This window comes from Drosophila teissieri, chromosome X, assembly GCF_016746235.2.
Source record: "Drosophila teissieri strain GT53w chromosome X, Prin_Dtei_1.1, whole genome shotgun sequence".
Lineage (NCBI taxonomy): Eukaryota > Metazoa > Arthropoda > Insecta > Diptera > Drosophilidae > Drosophila > Drosophila teissieri.
This window is the reverse complement of record NC_053034.1, coordinates 11,037,257-11,059,387: the sequence shown is the minus strand read 5'-3', so window position 1 is coordinate 11,059,387 and position 22,131 is coordinate 11,037,257. Positions and strand designations below refer to the sequence as shown.

Genomic DNA, 22,131 nt, shown 5'->3' with positions numbered 1-22,131 from the left:
TGAAAGAGATGGGCAGTCGAAAGGTGAAAGAGAGGGGCAATTAAAAAACCGCCGGCGAAGAAGCAGGAAGATGAGAGGCCTTAATGGCCATGGCGAAAATGAAAAGAGCAGTGAAAAAATTGCCGCATCATTTGAAATTCATTAGTTGGCCCCTGAGAAGGGCGTGATGTGATGTGATGTGATGTGGCCCTTGAATTGCTTCCTTTTTCAGTACAGCATAGTATGGTTTTTAGTTTTTTCGCTGTGGGTTTTTGTGTGGCTCGTTTTTCGGCTTGTGGAAGGGCATAAATAAATCAACAGCCTCGCGTGCTCGTCACAGAAAGGGCGGCATCGTCAATCATGACAGCGAGATGTGTCAACAAACGTCAAACAACAGCCATGGCCACAACTCACTCGGGCACAACACAGCGACAAAAAAAACCCAGGGACTTGAAGCCCCGAAGCCCGAGGAGCAGTGAATCCGAAGCCTGGACCGACCACAGCTTCATCAGCTGTCACAGGACACGGCGTCGAGGACCTCCATCAGCGGCGGCAACTTTTGACTGATGATCCGGCGATGATTTGTCGCAATTGCGGGGCACAAATGTTGCACAGAGTCATTTCATAATTGTTGCGCTGCTGCCCTTAAATATTTTCATAATTGCGGTGTAATCTCCATTACTTGTTTTCATATACTTTCAATGGATTTTGAGAGGAAGTTATGTGACACACACTCCTAGGGTCACTTTTCCAGTCCGACAGGTGGCGCTGTAATGCAGCGAGTTCTGTGCAGTATATTAAAACGAAATATTATTATAATTTATGCAGCTCATACACGTTCCTCAGATAACAGGTGCCACTTTTCGCTGCACCCGAGTTACACTCCTCAGATCCGCTGCTATCGCCGTGGTTCGTGGTTCGTGTTTCGTTCTATTGATATCCATCCGTCTGTGCTTTTCCGGCTGCATTTGCTTCTGCGCTGGAAGTGGAAAATGGGAAATGGAAAAGTGGATGGTTCACAATGAAACGTATTTAATGCGTTTTATGCGTGCCGCTGAAAATGCTAATCAGACAAATTAAATGCCACGCAGACGCGACTCCCTACTTCCCTCTCGGGGTCCACTAAACGCCGGTTTGTTGTTGTGCACCTCGCACTCGCCCCATCCTGCTCGCTCTCTCCCCCTCTCCCTCTCTCCGCACTCTTTCTGGCGTACAAGGCTAAGTAATGCAAAACTACGATAAAGATTACACTCGGCGAAAAGGGAGAGACTTCCTTAGCTAACTGAAGAGTGCCAACTAGATTGCAAGCGATGAAAGTTTCATATTAAAGGTGTATATATCTTTTAAAAACTCAGGAAAAAAATAATTAAGTTAATAATTTATTATAATATTACACCTAGTAAACTATTAATAAATTTAGTAAATAATAAGTGCTGCTTTCATTTGTAAGCCTGGTCTACTTGTCACCATACTTGACACACCTTGATTTTTAATACCTTATCCAGAATATTCACAGTATTTCTCGCAGTGCACAGGTGAGGGGTTGAGCTCGGCTTTCGCATGACCAGCAAACCGTTTGTTTGGCCGCTGCTGTTTCTGCCCTGGTGTGTGAATTATTTTATGTACATTTGATTGCGAACGTTTATGGCGGAAAACGCCAGAGGAGCGCAAAACCAACTGAAGGCAACTGAAACCGAAGTGAAAATACAGGCAACAGAAGCGTTTCTTTCCTGGCTTCATTTATTTGGCCTTTATGTTTTACTTTTTGGCAGCCACTAACACGAACTTGTGCTTCCGAATGCAGTTCCCTATTTTTTTCTACTTCAGCCTTTTTTCCTTGTTTTTTCCAGTCTGTATTAATCATAATTATGCAAATTTGCGGCTAGGCGGGCTGGCCGTTGGTTTGTTTGCACAATTTTCCACCTTTTATAGTACAGTTAATTTTCGTGCTCGTTTTCATTTTCCTTTTCTGCTTTTGCACTTTTCTTGGCTTCGCTGCAAAGAATTTCCCCATTTCCCCGCTTCCCCATTTTCCCACTTCCCCATTTTCCCCATTTCCCGGCAGCGTTCGGAAAACGTTTTTATGCAATTTATTCAAGTTGCGATTAGCGTCGTCTGCGATATTTGTTAGCTTAATTGCCTTGCCAGAAGTGGCAAATTCAGCGGGCCGAGGCAAAAATGCAAAGTGCGTGAAATGCGTACTTAAAGAAATGTGTGTTTTCCCCCCGGCGATGATAGGAAAATATCTGCGCTGCATTCCGATATCGTGTGGCATGGTGTGTACTATGTCCGCACTTGAACAGCTTTTGGACAGGCACGCGAAGCGCTTTCAACAAGTTTATTAGGTAAGTTGGGGAAGCAACTAAGTGGGTGGAAGGTATACTCAATGTTATCTCAAAGGATTCACTTTAAGATGCGTAGCTTATCAATTGATAGGCATGGCAGCATTGTTAAATCAAAATAGAACCACTTTAGTATGTAAATCCATTACTTAAAGAGGTTTATCCATAGGTACATATAACTCGGATGGGGCTCTTCCTGATTCCACTCGTTGTTTAGCAAATTTACAAATTTCCTGCATTTTCCGCTTGTTTGCAGCGGCTGCCTCCCCGGCAAAACTGCTTCAAATTGGCTTAGTTAGCGCTCGGAAAAATAACACAAGCAATGATCGCAAATAATAATTAACTAATTAAAATCCGAAAATCGCGAGAGTGCAGAGTGGAGAGGGGGTGTGAGGGGGGAGGGGAGCGCGGAAGTGGGCGGCAGTAATGGCAAGTTATGGACTGAGCTTTTCCCGCCACAGACAAACAAACAAACAGACAAACAATGTGTGGCAATATTTTAGGAGGGAAAACCTTTCGGCTGTGAAAAACCGCAGCGATTTTCACACAATTTGCAATGCGAACACGATGAACTTAGTCTTAGTAGTTTTCCCCTCCACATCCGTCTACTTTGCTCAGCTTTAAGCTAATCCTACGAAAGCTAATCTATCTGATTTCACCTTAATTTCATATAATTTCATCTCAGCATATTCATATTCAGCTGATTTAGAGTAGGAACTGTTGGGCTTGCGATTTATTTAGAAAAAGCTTTATTCAATTACATTGTTTAGATTCATCTTTAAGTAATTTCGAACAGGTTTTAGGCTAAACTCAACTTGTTATTGGTGTGACATGATCAATGAAAATGGCAGAATAAAGGCTGACGAAAACCAAATATCGAGGCGCTCAATTTTCGCACGCCGGAGTCTGCCACTTAGTCGCACATTAATCATCCCGCCGAGGGGTCAAGAGGTCAGCGAAAGGGAAATGGCAATGGAATTGGGAATGGAAATGGAAATTCCATTGGCCACCTTCCCGCTGCCGCTGATTGATTGACTCATTGCACTTGGCCGCGGGTCGCCTAATGCGATTCCGTCATTAATCACCGGGGTCCAATATGGGAATTCCTATCGGCTGCAATCCGCCCTTAGCCCATGACCGCCCAGGACATCCCCTTAACCCACTGTCAACCCACCGTGGAAATGGAGAATGGAAAATGGGAAATGGGAAATGCAAAGCACAACTAAACAGCGCTAAAGAGTACAAAGTTGAGTGCCTGCGAATGCGCGCTTGTATGTGTGTGGAAATTTGCACGCGGTCACGTTAAACGCTCAAAATTAAAACGGGAAAATGGGCAAATGGGGAAAAAAACACCCAAAGCGTAGCTTAACTGACCTCCCACCCCCCTCAATTACCCTCAGCCCCCTCCCCCCGCTGGCCCGGTGGCCGTAACAATCCACTGACGTGACACCAAAAGGCCGAACCGTACTTAGGCTAACAACGCAGCGACAATCAGCGGAGCCAACTGCACGACGCGGCCTAAAATGCCTATTTTGTAGTGCAACAACAGCGCGAAAAGCGGAAGGCGGCAGGGGTACGTGGCTGCACTGAGAGAAAATCTGAGAGCTGGGAGTGTGTCCTTGAGTGCTTCCCCTTGCTGGGCAACCATTGGAAAAAAGCAGTAATACCTCATTTTACTAATTATAAGGAGTGACAACTGAAATCAAATATCTTGAATAATATCTTTAATAATATCTTTAATAATATCTTTAATAATATCTTTACTAATATATTTACTAATATCTTTACTAATATATTTACTAATATCTTTACTAATATCTTTACTAATATCTTTACTAATATCTTTACTAATATCTTTACTAATATCTTGAATAATATCTTGAATAATACCTTGAATAACATCTTGAATTATACCTTGAATAATATCTTTAATAATATCTTGAATAATATCTTAAATAATATCTTGAATAATATCTTGAATAATATCTTTAATAATATCTTTAATAATATCTTAAATAATATCTTTAATAATATCTTTAATAATATCTTGAATAATATCTTGAATAATACCTTGAATAACATCTTGAATAATATCTTGAATAACATCTTAAATAATATCTTGAATAATATATTGAATAATATATTGAATAATATATTGAATAATATCTTAAAGAATATCTTGAATAACATCTTGAATAATGTCGAAAATTGTCTTTAGATACATGGTATTTAACATTAAGATAGAGCACCTAAATGTACTTGTATAATAATCATATGTATTTGTTAAGGCCTAATTTCATGTTTTTCTTATTATCCTTTTCCTTATATTTACTTTCTGTGGCACACAAGTCTTCAGATTTCTCGCAGTCGCAGTCCTGCCCCTTCCCCTTGGAGAAGTGCCCCCCTCCCCGTGGACCCCTTTGAACAATTATGAAGCTTGCATGCTAACATTATAATTGATTGCCTAAGCTGGCGGGGATGGGGGAATGCGGGGCATGCGGGGTATGCAGGGTATGCGGGGTATGCGGGGAGGGGACTTGACGGCCGAGGGTGCCTGGTAATTTGATTGCGCAATTTGCGCGCATTGTGTTGCATAGTTTTTGGCGCGCGAACTTGCCCCCCTGCCAGTTTCGTATGTATTTTCCCATTTTCCTTGGGAAAATCCTTCCGAATGCACGAAACAGAAAACAGGCAACGAACATGACATGCATTTATGTCACGTCACATGTGCAACACGAACACCCATACCAACACCACATTCCATCCGCGTGTGTGTGTGCATGTGTGTGTGTGCAACAATTTTAATTGGCGACATTCCGCAATTTTATGACTTTTAAAATTCTACATATATTTCACATGCCCCGCACACACATGCAACGTTGCCGCACTTCAATTGGCCTCTTCGAAGGACACACCACCCCCCCGCCCCCTTGCCCATTCATTCTACACTCGAAGAAAAGGCGGCAAGCAGCAAGGACATGCCTGACTGCCACTAATTCCCGTTTGTTGTGGTTGTTGTAATTAGCGCACTGCATTTCTTTGCCACTTTCGGCCATGGCAATTAAGCCACAACTCTGCGTTCTTTGGTTCGCTCTCTTGTGTGGGGCTAAGGTGTTCGCTGTTCGGCAAATGAACAAAGGCCGAAATGAAAGGCTGAAAAAATGGTGGAAAAAAGGAAAACCCAAGAAACCGAATATGAAATTATGCAATTAAGCTGCGAGTTCATGGTGGGCATGGGTTGGAACTGCCACCCAGGCCAAGGACGAATGGGTGGCAACTGCTTTCCATGGGCCACAAAACGACGCAGAAGGCTGTCAAAATATTTAACCAGCTTAACAACGATATTGTATTAGATATAGTACATATACATATATATATTTTGTTTATTTTAGAAAAACAATTTAATGAAGTCGCTCGTTATGCCTGCCACCAAATACCAAGTGGCCATAAATATTTGTGGCTTGCCAGTTATGTCGCTCATCTTCAGCTGGTTGAATGTGGCAGAATAAGCCAACATTGACCGCTTTCGTCAGTTTATCATCCTAAGCGGCTAAACAGCGGGATATCGGATCCATCTGCATCCGCATATCTGGGGATGGGTCACTTTGGTTGGGTTGGGGTTGGGGCTATAGCTATATCCCTTTGGATCGCTGACAATGAGCGATCAGCAGCTGGTCCCGACTTCAACACCTTGCCCACTTTTATGGCCCATCAACGGAACACTCTGGGCCAACTTCTCTGCCGTATTCAGTATTCCGTATTCAGCAGTCAGCCGATTCAGTATACAAGTATTCTCCCCACATTGTTGTCTGGCTGCCGTTTTTTTATGGCCTGCCGGCGAAGATGCATTTTGCATTTCACCTTAATTCAGAACGACTTAATTTCTCCTCATTCGACTCGACGAGTGGGAACCGAAAAGCTGAGCTTCCCCCACATCCTGACCAGTTATCCAGTTCTCCAGTTAGCCAGTTCTCCAGTTCTGCAGTCTCTGTTGGTGCCAGAAATGCTTATAAATGCTCAATGGCGTGGCCGATTAATTGCACATAAAAATTAACAACAATCAGCCGAGCGGCAACAATAACTATCGAACTGCAGTTGCCACAGAAATTGTGGCAGCTGGAGATGGCAGCGTGAGTTGCTATTGAAACATATTCAAAACATTATTTATTTCATGAGTGATTAGTAAATGAATATTGAAACTGCTTTCTGTCATATAAATACCTTGCTAAAGCACTTTTTATGAGTAGTATAATATCTATTCCTTCAGAATTGATTCATTTTAGGGCCTCTTCGATCACGTGGCCATCGCTGGTGATCACACCTCGGTTGTCGTTATCGCTGCCCCAGACAATGTTGCACTTTGTATGGCTTAGGCCACAAAAATACCCCTTCCGCCGGCAGTTTTATTCCGTGGCTCGTTTTATGTGCACCAAATTGAGTCATAAAATACATTTTCACTTCGTCGTCGGTTTCGAGCCATTCGATATTTAAGTGGTTGCATTTGGAAATGCTTTAAGCATATTTTTATGGCCCATGCAAATGTGGCAAATGTCGCCTGGTCCGTCGTTTAGCCAACTTGCGCTCCTAATTGAGAGACCCATCCGCAGATAAGCGAAGTATGCGAGGAGATCATTAGTTTATCTACGAATGGCACACGAAAATTTCAAAGATACAGTAAAGCAGTTGGCACGAGTCCAAAAAATGAGTGTAAATATTATTATATCAAGAACTAAGATAAGTGGTTATATAAATAAAGTTAATTTATGCTATAAATGTGCTTAAAAGAAGTGACTTGGAGTCTGGAAAAGAGTCGTCGTCAACCTCAAGAAAACGGTTATTCTTTTATAGTCACCTTTCCACGAAAGGATTACTCATTCCATCAAGATTGAGATATCAAATCAAGTCCACAGAAATGAAATCAGAATGCGATCGCAGCGAGGTGTTGATTAGTCGACCAGCCTGAGCTGGGCCATAAAATCCGAGTGGAGCACAAATCCGGACAGGTGCCAAAAGGAGGAGGTGCAATCGCAGCCCCTTTGAGGTCCTTGGGCATCCAGATCGAAAGCCTCCATTGGATTTATAGGTGCTGGCAGGCAGTAAAACTTTAAATAGCATCCATTTAGTGGGGCGACATCAATTTTCAAAACGAGCGCCGTCTCGGAAAATGAAAAGGGGGTCGGGGGAAATAGGGGAAAAGGGAAGAAGAGGGGCCATCGAAATTGGAATCAGGGCTTATGTTTATCCTGCAGTTGTGTGGCTATTGTTGCTGTTGTAGCTGGCATGCTGACTGATCTGGAGCAGCGATAAATCGCCGGGCGGCATGGGGTTAAGAAGCTGACGAGGGTTAAGGGGGTTAAGGGGGCTGCGGGGTTACGGGGGCAGGAGAACACCTTTGTTGGCCACGTTGTTGACAAATCAGTTGGCAACAACGTTGGCCATCGACGGCACACGCGACCAACAACAACAAGAGCCAAATAAAACAAGGCAAACAAACTCAAAACAAGTCGCCGAGTTGGGTAACGAAGCCGTGAATACCCTCTAACTGTGCTACATGGCTTGATGAATAAAAACAAAAATAGTAGTCAGCAATTTAAAGTAAAATATTAGCTACAACTGAATTTTCCATCTATATTCAACTTCAGTGCTGACTTATGCGTTATTACTGACTGATGACTGCAAGTATATTCTAATCTTGAGGATATTTCTTAGGTAGAGGCAAGGTAACCCCGCAGCCAGAGGGTATGGGATGCTAATAAAAAGATAAAAGCCCTGGCAAGTCGGTCGATCTTGCGGCAGAGACCCTGCTTCGGGGTTCAGCGAGAACCTTTGTCACCTCCGGACGGACCCATTTACCCCCACGTTGCAAGATCGCTGGATGTGGCAGTGGATGTGGCAGTGGATGTGGCAGTGGATGTGGCTGTGGATCTGGATCTGGATCTGGATGTCGAGGGCTCGGCGAGGGCAGCACATTAAAAGTAAATTAACTTATCAGCGACAACGATCAGTTATTTTATTACGTTTGTCCACGCAGTAACACGAACATTATAATATCAAAGATGCCGATTAAGATTCCACAGGCCCCGCAGGCTCTCCACTTCACTCCACTCCACCTTCCACTCCACTTTCCACTTCACTCCACGGAAACAGATCAGAAATGGAAATGGACGTACTTTGGGATCAGCTTGGACAGGAGTTGAGTATCGCTGGTGCTGCATGTGGGTTGCTGTGCCTTAAACTGGACGCACATATGAGGAAGTGTATATATTACATTTTATTTTGGCACATTATCAAAATGAAGGAATGTAACGGGAAGGAATAGTTTTCTGAATGTTTTGGTATCTTTTTCTAACCAGTCATTTGCAGGGCAAATAGTGCTACTCAATGAGTGGCCAATTAAGGCGACTTTCAGATGGCGAGATGCGCAGATACGCAGATACGTAGATACGCAGATACGTAGATACGTAGATACGTAGATACGTAGATAGGTAGATCGAAAGATAGATAGATAGATGGGTGGATGGGTGTCCGAGAGATAGAAGGTTGCACAGGGACAACTGTTGGCCAGTTCGCAGAAGAGACCGGAAAAACGCTGCCAACTGTCCAAGTTCGCTGGCAACTGGCCAGCAGTCGAGGGGCGAAGGGGGTGTGGCATTGGGACAACTGCGCATTGCGGTTTCTGCATTCGTACATTTCTTTTTCATAATTTCTCGCAGATGCACTGACAAAAAATGTGGGGTATCTGCCTAAGTTTGCTCGTATGTCTACATTTAAAAGGTATGAAAGTGCACTTAATATAATTACCAAATTTAAACAATTTTATGACTCTGTCATTGCAATGAATTCTATGCCAGCTTCGTTTAAATATTATACGTTATAACTAATTAATTGTATATTATTTATTATATTATTAAATAAAGAGGAATCTGCATACATTTCTCTCAGTGCTGGCATTGCTGGGCGAGTGCAATTATTTTAAGCATTCAATTGGCATTGGCAGTTCGAACTCGAACTGGAATCGACCGCAGACCGCAGGATATGCGACTGGGCTGGCAATTATATGCATTTAAGTGCAATAACCGTCATCAGGACGTAGGACGAAGGACGAAGGACTCGGTTGACTTTTCCTCGCTGCGCACTTTTGATGCTCCGGCAGACGCTAATTATTTTAATGCGCTCCGCAATTGAAGCGCGCGCTTCAGTCCGCTTCACCCCCGCCCCCCTCCGCCACCGACGCCCTAATTTGCCCGCCACTAATGACCTTCGCAGGTCACCTGACCTTTTCCCCCTTCCGCTCCCGTTTCCCAGTCAGTCAGTCAGTTTGGTTCTGCTCCTCGACCGGAATCAATATCAATCAAACGGAAACCGCCGCTCTCGACAAATTGCATTTGTTCATCCCGCTCCGCTCCGCTTTTCCCGCATTTCCCTTCCCCTTCCTTCCCTTCCCCTCCCTTCCCTTCCTGCAATTAGTCCTTGGCCAACATGTGGCCACCGAAAGAGGCAGCCGAAAGGTGACCCTAACCACCGGGCTATTGGCGTGAAATTTTAATTGCCATCTTGTTGTCTGCGAGCGTGGAATCGAACCAAGCGACGCCCATTTGTCGGGCGTTTTCATTGTATCTTCAACACAAATATCGAACAGTTTGCTGTTAATTGAAGTTATAGTATATAATATAAAGCAAGCGCATTTGGAAAGTGCTTAAAACATGTTCAAATAAAATCGTACTATGATGAGCTGTTCTTAAAGGTCAATGTTGAAACATGATTAGTCAAATTGCTCTTTGAGCCAAGGCTAGCAAAAGTAATTGAATTACAAATTCTATTTTAAAATACATACATATTCTATTTTTAATTTATTTTTTTATATCAGAAAATAGGTTGTTAATTATGTGATGTGATATGCTTTTAATTAAAAACATGTTAAATGCCACTTGGAGGAATATAAAAGTCTATTCAATTATAAAGCAGAGTGGATATTTTTCCCTAAGTTGTTGGTCGAAAAGGAGTATATTTCAGCGAGTGTTGCAGGCCCCCAAAAGCCAGTGGCACCCTCTCCTTGCCTCAGATCCACCAACTTCCTCGTAGCGCCATTTTGAGCCACTTTCAAGGCCCCGAAGAGCCCAAGAGCCCAAAGAGCCCAAAGAGCCCAAGAGCGTAGTGCCACAGCCATTTGACCGACATTTGGTGCTATAAAAAGCGAGCAACCGGGGAGAGACTCGAGTTCACCACGCCGTGCTGGACTCACCACAGTGGCGGCAACATGGCGCTGCGCGAGAGCGGGACGGCCGATGAGACGGCGATAGCCGCGCAAGCGAGAGGCAGCGAGCGCGAGCGACTGGCCATCCCCTTCCGGCCTGCGGTGGCACAAGCGGCCCAACCACCGCCTATGACAAAGTGGCAAAATTGTTGCCACAGCCGCCGAGGCTCGAGCCTCTGTCGCAGTCGGCGTCGGCAGCAGCGCTGGCAGCGTTGGCAGCGGCAGCGGCGGATCGGGCAGGTGCGTTTCATAAACGCTCAGTCTCGTTTTGGCAGCCAAGCCGCTCACGACGTCGCTGGGTGAAAAGTTGCGATAAGGCCAAAAAGAAACAAAAGCAAACAAAGTAGTAAACTTGACAGCTATAGCAAACTGCAGTGAATGTGCATTTTTTTAGTGAAGTGTTTCGAAAGCAAATATACTTAAAATCGAGAAGAAGCTAAGGGCGAACGCGTGCAAAGCCCCTGTAAAGTCCTATGAAAGACTCGATGAGCATACTCACCCAAACGCCCAGCGAGCCAAACGCAGCGCATCCCCAGCTGCACCACCACCACCACCACCTCAGTACGCTGCAGCAGCAGCAGCACCACCACCAGCACCACCTCCACTACGGCGTGCAGCCAGCGGCGGTGGGTCACAGCATCCATAGCGCCAGCACCACCATGTCCTCCGGCGGCAGCACCACCACCGCCTCGGGCATCGGCAAGCCCAACCGCTCCCGCTTCATGATCAACGACATTCTGGCGGGCAGTGCGGCGGCCGCTTTCTACAAGCAGCAACAGCAGCACCACCACCACCACCACCACCAGCAGTTGCACCACCACAACAACAACAACAACAGCAACCATTCGGGCTCCAGCGGCGGCAGCAGTCCCGCTCACAGCAACAACAACAACAACAACAACAGCATCAATGGCGATAACTGCGAGCCAGCCAATGTGGCCGGCGCCGGTGTCCTGCCACCCGCCCTGCACCACCCACAGCCACAGCCGCATCCGCCCACGCATCCGCATCAGCATCCGCACACACATCCGCATGCGCTGATGCATCCGCACGGCAAGCTGGGCCACTTTCCACCCACCGCCGCCGGCGGCAATGGGCTAAACGTGGCCCAATATGCGGCGGCCATGCAACAGCACTATGCCGCTGCTGCTGCCGCGGCTGCTGCGCGCAACAATGCAGCTGCTGCTGCTGCAGCGGCCGCCGCTGCTGCTGCTGCTGCAGCTGCTGCTGGTGCTGCACCCGGCGACGGTGGGGTGGATGGCGGGGTGGGGCTGGCGCCACCGGCGGGCGGCGATCTGGACGACAGCAGCGATTACCACGAGGAGAACGAGGACTGCGACAGCGGCAACATGGACGATCACAGCGTTTGTAGCAATGGTGAGGTGAGCCTCTGTACTATGCGGGGGGTGGGGGTGGTCGGGAAAACACTGTAGTTAAATTTGGCAAATGCCTTTCCAGCTGGAATTTTCTTTATTCGAATCAAGCTCTCTGAGTTTTCAATTTCAAACAAATAGCTGAGCAAACTATAACCTTTAACTAGGAAATCAGATCAATATTGAGCTTAATAGAACTTACAATCAAAAATAAAATAATTGGTTTTTTAAAACATTTGTTTACAAATTGTTTTGTAAAGATAGTTTCAAAACTTGCAGGTCTGCTAAACGCAAGTTTATTATTATTTAGGCAAACTTTTCGTTTAATAACATCTTGCCTCTGGGTGATATTAAATGTATTAGCACTTAACCGACTCGCACCACACTTTATGGGCAGCTTTAAATGAAAATTACTCAAATTCCCCATTAATTCGTGCTAATCGTTCTGTTGCGAAACGCATTTCATCATGGCCAATTGTAAAAATTGTAAAAGTAATTCAGTAATTCAATTAGGTACAAAATAAGTAAGTCCGCTGTGCAGCAGTCAAGTTCGTTGCCTAAGTCTTTTGTTTCGAAGCGTGCGCCTGCAAATGGCAAGCAGGGGCTCAAGTGTGGAGCGCGGGGGAGGGTGAGGTAGGGTGAGGTGGCGGCCCACGTCGATGTCGCTTTGCAAAACAAACTGTAAAAATTATTGCATGACCATTTTACATTCTCGTTCTTGTTGCTCCTATTTGTTGTGGTTTTAGTTGTTAAAAAAAAAAAAAAATGCATTTTCACGCTTTGTTTGCGTCATTGCGAAGCTTCTAAAGCTTGTCCCCTTGCCCCTTCGCCCCGCCGCCAACTTGGGGGCATGCACCTGTGAGCTGTATCTGTGAGCTATTATGGCAGAATGGAGGCGTGGCCCGCTGTGGGCGGGGGGTTGGCAGAAGAAGAGGAGCTGCCTGAAGTGAACAGCAACAAAATGCAGTTTAAAAACTGCCGCAGTCGCAGCCGCAGAAAAAATCTCAAATAATTACACACATCGCACTCACTGCCCCCCGCCTCGCCGCCCGCCCCGCGCCCTTGGTCCACCTCTTATCTCACGCACCTGCCCCCTTCGCAATCATTTAATTGTGGAAATTGTTATAAAAATGCATTTAACCCGCTTTAATAGACGCCCCATGGCAATGGCAGTCGGGCAGCGGCAAACGAAAAAACGTTGCAGTCTGTTTGCTCATCTCATCGCCACTCGGTTCGTTTTACCTCGCTTTTGGCCAGCTCTTCATACTCATACTCGCCACTCCATCTGGGCCCTGTTTTGTGCCATTTATTGCCGCAATTTCCTGTTGCCAATTGCACTTTTATAAACGGTAGTCGCGTCGGCCAGCTTCTCTGCGATATCAGCCAGCGGGCAGGGAAGGCGGCAATCCGTCAATTCATCGGAATTTCGCAATTGCGATCAGCTTCAGTTGCACGTAAAAAAAGAAAATGATTATCGATCATTAGAGTTTCAATAAAAAATCTTATTTATAATAGGAAAGTTACTTTCTAAAGCTTAACTTGAAAAAGTATAGTTTTTAGGACCAAAAACTCTATTTAAACCATAAATCTAAATTAAGAGAGCTCATTCTTTGATTTGTTTATTTTTGGTTTTGTCTTTGTTTTTAATGTTCCACAAATTATCAGTCGCAAATCGGCGCCAGCGTTCGTGAGTAATTTTCTTTAATTGAAAATTAATTTTATTCAATTGCGGCATTATCGCTCATTTATCGCTGCCATTAATCATTTATCGTTTTCGTTTTATATGGCAAACAACTTTCGCCCTGGCGGCAGTATAAGCTCTTGATTAGCGATGATTAATCGAGATAATTGCCATGCATCTTTATTTGTTTCATATTGCAAAGTTCAATCGTAGGCACAGATTCTAAAAAGCTGGATTTTTGCCATTTGATTAGCAATGAAAAAGATTGAATTCCTATTGTTTAGTAGATGGTTAAATTATTATTATTTGTCTGCTTTCTGATCAATTTAAGCAAATAATAATAGTAAGGTTGTACATTTCCCCTTCTTCTTAGCGCAAGTAGACCAAATTTAAATGCGGCACTTGGCAAGTTTTCGCTTTAAATAATTTAACGCATGAGAGTTTACTTAACCCCCTTCAACCCCTGCAAACCCTTAACCCCTTGGCCACTCCTGACCGTGGGCCCAAAACTCGCTCTCGCTTATCGGGTAACCACAATCGGTTGAATTTACATAAATTTTATGTACTAAATGGCTGGCCAGCAAAGGTGGAAAAGCGGCCTTTTCTGGCCAAGAACACTTTTCGCAAAAAGGGGTGCTTTGGCCCCGCTCGGCTTGCCTATCTCTGTTGCGGCTTTTTGTGGCAAGTTTAGACATTTTGCAGCACGTTTTTATTACACTTACACACACGAATCGCTTTGTGAGCGGAAGCGGCAATTGCGTGGCCATAAACGAGCCTCTAACTCTAACTGTAACTGCAACTGTTACAGTTAGAATTAGTTTTTAGACTTTTAAAATCAGTTTCAAGTTGTATATAACTATTATTACTTGGCATTAATTTCAAAGGGGGAAAGTATATATCATAAGTATAAGCAAACCTATTTGTTTAAATACAAAGTGGTTGAGTTTGGCGCACATCTTAGATTACTCAAAGTAGTATTAGCTATTTTCTATATATTATATTATATTTTGAAAATTCTCATCCCCATCTCTTCCCTTGCAGGCGGCAAAGATGACGATGGCAACAGTGTCAAGAGCGGTTCCACCAGCGACATGAGCGGTCTGAGCAAGAAGCAGCGCAAGGCGCGTACCGCCTTCACGGACCACCAGCTGCAGACGCTGGAGAAGTCCTTCGAGCGGCAGAAGTACCTCAGCGTGCAGGAGCGCCAGGAGCTGGCCCACAAGCTGGACTTGAGCGACTGCCAGGTGAAGACCTGGTACCAGAACCGCAGGTGGGTTTTTTTCTAATTGAAATATGTAATTAGAACATACAATGATGTGATTATAAGACAATATATGTAAGCTGCTTGAAACGCACTAATAGTTTGGTAACTAATATCGTTTTGCAGAACCAAATGGAAGCGGCAAACAGCAGTGGGCCTGGAACTCCTCGCGGAGGCTGGCAACTTTGCGGCCTTCCAGCGCCTCTACGGCGGATCGCCCTACCTGGGCGCCTGGCCATACGCGGCCGCTGCCGGCGCCGCCCACGGAGCCCCGCCCCACACCAACATCGACATCTACTACCGCCAAGCGGCCGCCGCGGCCGCCATGCAGAAGCCGCTGCCCTACAACCTGTACGCTGGCGTCCCATCAGTCGGCGTGGGCGTTGGAGTGGGCGTGGGTCCGGCGCCATTCTCGCACCTGTCCGCCTCCAGTTCGCTGTCCTCGCTGAGCAGCTACTATCAGAGTGCCGCCGCAGCCGCCTCCTCCGCTGCGAATCCGGGCGCACCGCATCCGGTGGCGGCGCCACCTTCGCTGGGCGGCGCATCTCCGCCCAGTGGGCTGGTGAAACCGATTCCGGCCCATTCCGCATCCGCCTCGCCGCCACAGAGGCCGCCATCGACGCCCAGTCCCACGCTGAATCCGGGCAGTCCGCCGGGCCGCTCCGTCGACAGCTGTTCCCAGTCGGATGACGAGGATCAGATCCAGGTGTGAGCGCCACGCCGGACTGCGGAGTGTGTGTGTGTGTGGGTGTGTGTGTGGATGTGTGTGCTATCATCAGGCTTGGGCGGTGTCTCAGAAGTGCGATTTTCCAGGGGATACTTTACGAATTTAGGTTACATATCACTCGTTTTGTAAATCTGTCGTATTGGATGATGTTATTGTTTCGCAAAACATACAAGTTGACATGGCATTTAGGTTATTTAGGTGAATCAGAAGTGGCAGCGATCTGGCAGCATATCACACATCCTTCTTATGGTTCAAACTTTAGTACAAACGTATTTTGTTTAAGTTTAACAAAATTATATTTGGAGGCATTTATAAACTTACAAACTACCCAAAGGTCACAAAGAACAGCACAAATGTGTTCAGTATTGAAGAGCAAACATTTGTCCAAGTTCAATATCCCCAAGAATTCGCGTTTTTGAGCGCCGCTTGTGTGTGTGTGCGTGTGTGCCCGTGTGTGTATATATTCAGCGTCGCTGTGTGTGTGCTTAATTTATTTGATTTGCTCTTAGTAACTTATTCGAATTGTTTTTAGAGGTTTTTTTTTCAATACACGATAATGAAGTAGTGTTAAGCAAATATTTATTTAAATGTTGTAAAAACTAGCAGCCAAAAAAGCAAAATAATTTTGTATAGTTAAGCCTAACCACGAAATGTATTATCGAATAAACCAATATTTTTTTTGTCGCTAGCCTAGAAACATAAACGTTGTAACTGTAAAATGTAAAGTACATTTAACCGCATATTTTTTTGTCTAAATAAAAAATAACAGAATGTGAAAATAGAGCAATCGTTCTGCGGCTCTGCGATTTCATCGGGGGAGTGGGGGAGCGGGGGAGTGGGGGAGGAGAATGGACGTGTCCCGGGGCAATTAATATAATGACCAACAGAAACAATTTACAAACGATGTCGGTGGAGGGGGAGGGGAGGGGTGCAGGGGAGGGAAAAGGGAAAGGGATAGAGGGAGGGGTGCAAGGGGGCAATACGACGACGTGCGAGCCAACCCCTAATGATAATAATTGCATGCAAAATGCATTTAACCGCAATTAGTGCATTTATTAGGCCAAAAGTTGATATATTGAATAACTGCCACCGTTGGCCACCAGCTAGCAGCCACCAGTTACCAGTTACCAGCTAACAGTTACCAGCTAACAGTTACCAGCTACCAGTTACCAGTTGGCCAAAAGTTGGTTATGGCCATGTTCGGCATTGCGTGCTCGCATGCAAGCGGCGCTGCAGGCGAAGGCCCAGCAAACGATCCTTGAAGTCCTGCCAAGGACCAAGGATGTGCCAGCTGACTGAATCCAAGGATTACGCGTCCCTTAAGGTGTGCAAGTTCTAGATCATAAAAGCTTCAGAGAGTCTTACAAAGAAGCACCTTCTAAATGCTGGAACTTGCCATTATAAACAAGAAATAGTTGTGTTTTCTATTTAACACAACAGTGGATAGAGTTTTTATACAACTTTCTATAAATGAAATTGTTGATACATATTCCCGCTGTTTTTAAATAAATTATGAAGGTTTTAAGCAGTAGCCCAAACTTTTATTTTATTTTTCCCTTAACTTATAAAGCATTCCTTATTTAAAGCCACTCTTCTTGATACATAAAATATGGTAGCTTCATAGCTCGATTAATTTAGTTTTAAAGAGCATTGTGAGGCATTCTTGGTAGGGTATTCCGGAGTGGACCTTGTTTGCAGTGCACTTTGGAACACCCCTGCACTGCACTGCGTATTTGCTGGCAGCACGCGTGTTCTGGGTTTCGAGTTGCGAGTTTCTTGTGTGTGTTTGGGTTTGTGTTTTTGCGCCTTCATCGACAAATTGGCCGCAATGTTTAAATTGCAGTTGGCCTAAAACAAAAGAGACGCTTGGCAGGACAATGAAATGACAACAAAAACACGACGCTGGCCAGCGGGCAACCGTTCATTAAAGACAAATGACACAAAACACAAACTCGCCCGCTCTCTTTCCCTCCGCTATCGCCGTCCCACTCAATTAAACACGGCCGTTGTTTCAGTTTTCACTGTATTCAGATGCCTGCTCCGCTGATAATTATGGTCAGCACTCAAAAGGAAAACCAATTGGCAAACATCAGAACTAATAGGAAAATGGAAAACGAAGGAAAATACTCTGTTTTATGATCATGATTGTCACACATCCATCTCAATGCCAGATTCACGACTTCCTGCTTTTGTGAACTCCATTTTTAATTCGCCAGCATTTCGTTTATGCATTTTCGTAAGTAAACACGAAATTGGCTGCGGATTCATGTATAAATTAAAGACGCATCATCAGGCGTTTGATATGCAAACTCATGGAATCCAAAGAGCTGGAAGTCAGCCATTGGGGGATTGGGATTGGGGGATTACAGGAGCGGAGGCGTCGACCCCGGACGCATTTATGAAATGAAGCAGAAATATTGCCTGCTTACTGTGCTGTAACCAATTTGCATGGAAATCAGGCGCCGACTGTCAAAGTACCTGCCACACATGGCCGCCATCCCCGCATATAGACATCCAATTAGCCGCACATTTTTGTGGGTGGTCCACACCATCCACATCCTCATCCACATCCACATCCTCGTGCTCATGCCCATCCTCATGCTTATGCTCATCCTCATCTGCAGCCACCACAATTCGCTTAAGCAGCCAATCAGCAGCGCAGGGTGGTTGAGTCAAATGGGAGTGGATGGCACGGAGATTGGATGCAGGACGGGGATTCTTGTGGCTGCGTACTCTCTACTTGCACTTCATTCCCATTCTCTTATTTATCCTACAATTTTCAGAATGAAGAATACAAAAATGTTAATAAATGGGCAAATATACGATTTTGTAGACAAATGGGTTGTATTTATTACATTTCTTTTCTAAGACATGAAATGATGTGCTAGCTGCTTTTCAAGCTAAGTAAAGATAGGGAAACTTCATTTAACTAATAATAATAATTAATATCCGATTAAATATGTGTTTTAAACTGTATTGATTTTTAATAACTATTTCGCTGCGCTCAGCCCAATTTCCTCCGAAAACTTGAAATTTCGCCGAGTAAACACGGGGCAGAAAGAAAAAAGGAGGGGAAATGAAAGGAAAGGAAAGCGGACCGGAAGAACGCCCACGATTCGCGGATTTTCCCCCAAAAATGGCGAACGGATGTGGCCGGCCTTCAGCCCACTCACACTCACACTCACCTGCATTTTTCCATTTTCCACCTGCAATTTTCGTTCAGCGAAATGTGTAATTTACAAATAAAATGGAAAACGAAATTAAAAGTTTATGCTCGCGCCGGAATGGGAAATCAACTTTGTTTGCATTTAATTCGCACTCTTGTTTTTTACCTTTGATTCGGTTTTCTGCTTTCTGTTTTCTGCTTTCCGTTTTCGGTTTATTTCCATTTGTTTGTTTCATTTGTTTAATTTTTCCTTTTTTTTTTTGTTGTTTTTTTTTGTTGATTTCTGTGCAGGTGACAGTGGACATATGCCATTAATAAGTGGCTTGTTTTTGCTGCTTATTTAATTAAACTGTGATTTAATTCCCGCTCCGGGATTCAGATTCAGATTCAGATTCTTGTAACAAATGGTTTGAGGGAGTTAATCTCCGTTCTGTTTAATTTGTCACATTTTGCCATGGCTGTTATGGCATTAACTATTTACCCACCACAACGCCACCACACTCCGATTTTCATATATAGATTGCATTTTAAATAATCATTTGACAGCGAACGGAAATTGCGCTTAATTGCCAGCAAGTTGGCTTTCTCATTTGATTTTTACCCCGCTTTATCTGTCGCCTTTTTTTTTGTTTTTTTGCGACTCGTGTTCGGATAATTGCGCTTAAATAAATATTTGCCCGATAATTGCAAAATGTTTGTTATTCCCTGCTCGGCTCCCATCGCTTTGTTGGCATAATTGAACTTGCTCATGGATTTCGCAGGCGAAGCCGCAGCGAACGCGAAAATCCGAGAATTAGCTCTGTGAGTCCCGATTTCTTATTACCGTGTTTTGCCACTTTAATCGCCTCTCCGCTGAATAAAAAAAGGAGTTGATTTGTTAGGCGGTCTTCTGAAATTTATACTATTTGAATTTACCTAGATTTGTGCTTTGGGTAACAAGAGTGGAGATTTAATAAAGCTTCCCCCTTAAGCAGTTAGTCCATAAATATTTCAAAGTATAATTCAAGTACCAAAGTAAATACATTTAGAGCATATATTATCTTCAGGGCAACTGGTCGTCGACTATTCGCCAGTTTTCGGCCGATTTGCGAAGCGCAGGAACGCCTAAAAGGCGGCATGCAAAAATTCCACGTGTTTGTTTTCGCTCCCTCGGCGTTTGGCCCTTTGGGTGGCGATTATATTCAATAATTGTGTGCATTTAGATAAGTTACAAGCCTCGAGGGCCGCAGACAACCGGGCCAACCACTCTGGGCCACTCTGGGCCACTTTCCCGGACTTCTGGGCCAAATGGAGCCCAGTCACGCCATCGCCATCGCCATAGCCATCGCCATGGGCAGTGCAACTGGGCCTGGGAGCCACTGGTGTGTAGGTGTTGAAAGCGGCTGCAGGCGAGGGAATCCGGAGAATCCGGGCAATCCGGGGAGCACGGGGAGTACGGGGTGTACGGGGAATCGCCTGGCAAATTGGCCGGCGCAGAAATGTGTCGGAAGTGTTTAGTAAAAGTTAAATAGAAAGCATATGGGAGATTTATATGCCTTCGCCGTCTGTAGTTATGCAAATTATTCGCCGAGGCGCTTTGCAGATTTTTAAAGACATCGAAAAGATTTAGAAAACTTTAAGAACACAGCCATGCAATCCCACAAATTATTGCAATATAATAAAACAAAATTATATGCAAAAAAACAATAACTAGATAAGCAGTAGTTGTGTTTTCATACGTTTTGAGTTATTGTTAAAGTAAAACATTTAAAGTGATAAATCTTTGTAAAATATTAATGAATGCACTCTTGAAATTAGATGTTGGAGTGGAAATTAACACAATCCGTGACAAATGCTGGCCATTTATCTCTTCGCCTGCGAATTGAATGCGTTTCCGAGAGGTGTAACCTCCGCCGTCCCCTCGCCGTGAAATCCGGGCCATAAATCTCGGTTACTTCCGGTGGCTCGCACATCCGTGCCCGAAGGTCCTTTGCCCTTCTAATGGCTTCCTTGGGCCGCCTGGTCGCTCTTAACTGCATAAACTGCATATCCTTGGGCCCAAGTGCAGTGGGTGGCATGGGTTCGATGGGTAATGCCCCTCTGGCTAGATTTTCCGCGGACTGTCATCAAGTTATTGTCCATTCGGCAGCCGTTGCTTTGATTTATGTGCATTATCCTGGACACGTGTGCGCACAAATTGATCCTTTATGAGCATTTTGCGGTTAATAATGCGGCGGCACGTGCCGCAATGCCGAGCGTTAAGTGTAAATGATAAGCTCGTCCTTGGGTGGGCGGATCAAGTGGGTGTCCCACACACACACGTGGAGTGGAGTGAAGTTGAGTAGAGAGCATGTCCTTTCTTTGGGGTTAAGTGTTAGTTTGTTTTTGGGCCGAGGGAAGGAGACGCTGGCGAGTGACTCGCAGTGCTTGACATGTGACACCTTTTGTGCGCTCTGTGTTCTGTTAGTTTTAGTCCTTTTCGATTTTAAAGCGCTTAGTGCTCGGGATAAATCCCAAATGCCACTTCACACTTAATTTGCTCATAATGCCCGACGTAATCCCTTGACTGGGCCGCAGGACAACCCTGCCCTGCCCTGCCCTGCTAATATCCTGCCAATTACGCTGGCAACAACAATATTTTCCCTGCCATTTTCCACCACCACTACCACCAGCAGCAGCAGCAGCAGCAGGGAAAACCTCACCGGAATCACCACCGAAAAACAGTAGCAAAGTTCTAAGAGATTTGAGAGGAGCTGAGGACGTGGAGGATCGGATCAGATGGGCAGGATCTTATCATTTGCCGCTGCCCGTTCACATATGCCGGTCCTAATGTGACAAATTCATCGAGTCCTTGATGTGCTCGATGTCCTTTTGCCAGCATCATCAGCTGATCATCGCCGATAAGGCGCCAAATCCCCGTTTGTATACACATTTCTCTTCCTTTTTTTGCCGCATTTTAATCCTTCGAGCCATTGACAAATTGAGATGGCTGGCCGCCGATAGAAAGTGGCAACAAATGTTTTAATTTGTGAGTCTCTCCCCGTCGCAGGATTAGGCCAGCAGTGCCAGGAGTGCCAGGAGAGCCGGAAAAAGGACACGGCCAGTTGTTCAGCTGTGAAAAGCGTTTGGCCGCCGATCTGATCGGCTAAATTTGATCTCAAACCTGGAACATTATTCGATAGCAATCGGCTGGCAAAGGACTTATGACGAGTGGAGTTACTGAAAGTGATTAGGTTTTGGGGTTTCGCCTAAAAGTGTATTTAATGCACTGGTGGCTTAGTACACTTAGCACAATTTGATATATGTCAAATTTGGCAGTTCATTGATCTTAAGATCTGAAACAGCTTTGTGGCTTATGCATAGTGTACA

General features: G+C 44.9%; 1 protein-coding gene across 2 annotated transcripts; it reads left to right on the top strand.

The window, feature by feature from the left end:
* Positions 1–11,048: 11,048 nt before the first annotated feature.
* On the top strand, positions 11,049–16,249 carry LOC122623065 (homeobox protein B-H1). Of its 2 annotated transcripts, XM_043801980.1 has the most exons (3): positions 11,049–11,952; positions 14,671–14,899; positions 15,017–16,249. In XM_043801980.1, exons 1-3 carry the CDS (start codon positions 11,049–11,051, stop codon positions 15,600–15,602), a joined length of 1,719 nt encoding a protein of 572 aa, XP_043657915.1. In that variant the 3' UTR covers positions 15,603–16,249. The 2 variants fall into 2 exon arrangements, with proteins under 2 accessions (XP_043657915.1, XP_043657916.1); XM_043801981.1 differs by lacking the exon at positions 15,017–16,249 and having other exon boundaries at positions 11,049–11,957; positions 14,671–14,826.
* The last annotated feature ends 5,882 nt before the right edge of the window (positions 16,250–22,131 follow it).

Excerpts from the sequence above, each read along its gene's own strand:
- LOC122623065 (XM_043801980.1), top strand. The coding sequence starts at position 11,049 with ATGAAAGACTCGATGAGCATACTCACCCAAACGCCCAGCGAGCCAAAC. Across the intron at positions 11,953-14,670 it reads TCACAGCGTTTGTAGCAATG|GCGGCAAAGATGACGATGGC; the intron begins GTGAGGTGAGCC and ends CTTCCCTTGCAG. Across the intron at positions 14,900-15,016 it reads ACCTGGTACCAGAACCGCAG|AACCAAATGGAAGCGGCAAA; the intron begins GTGGGTTTTTTT and ends ATCGTTTTGCAG.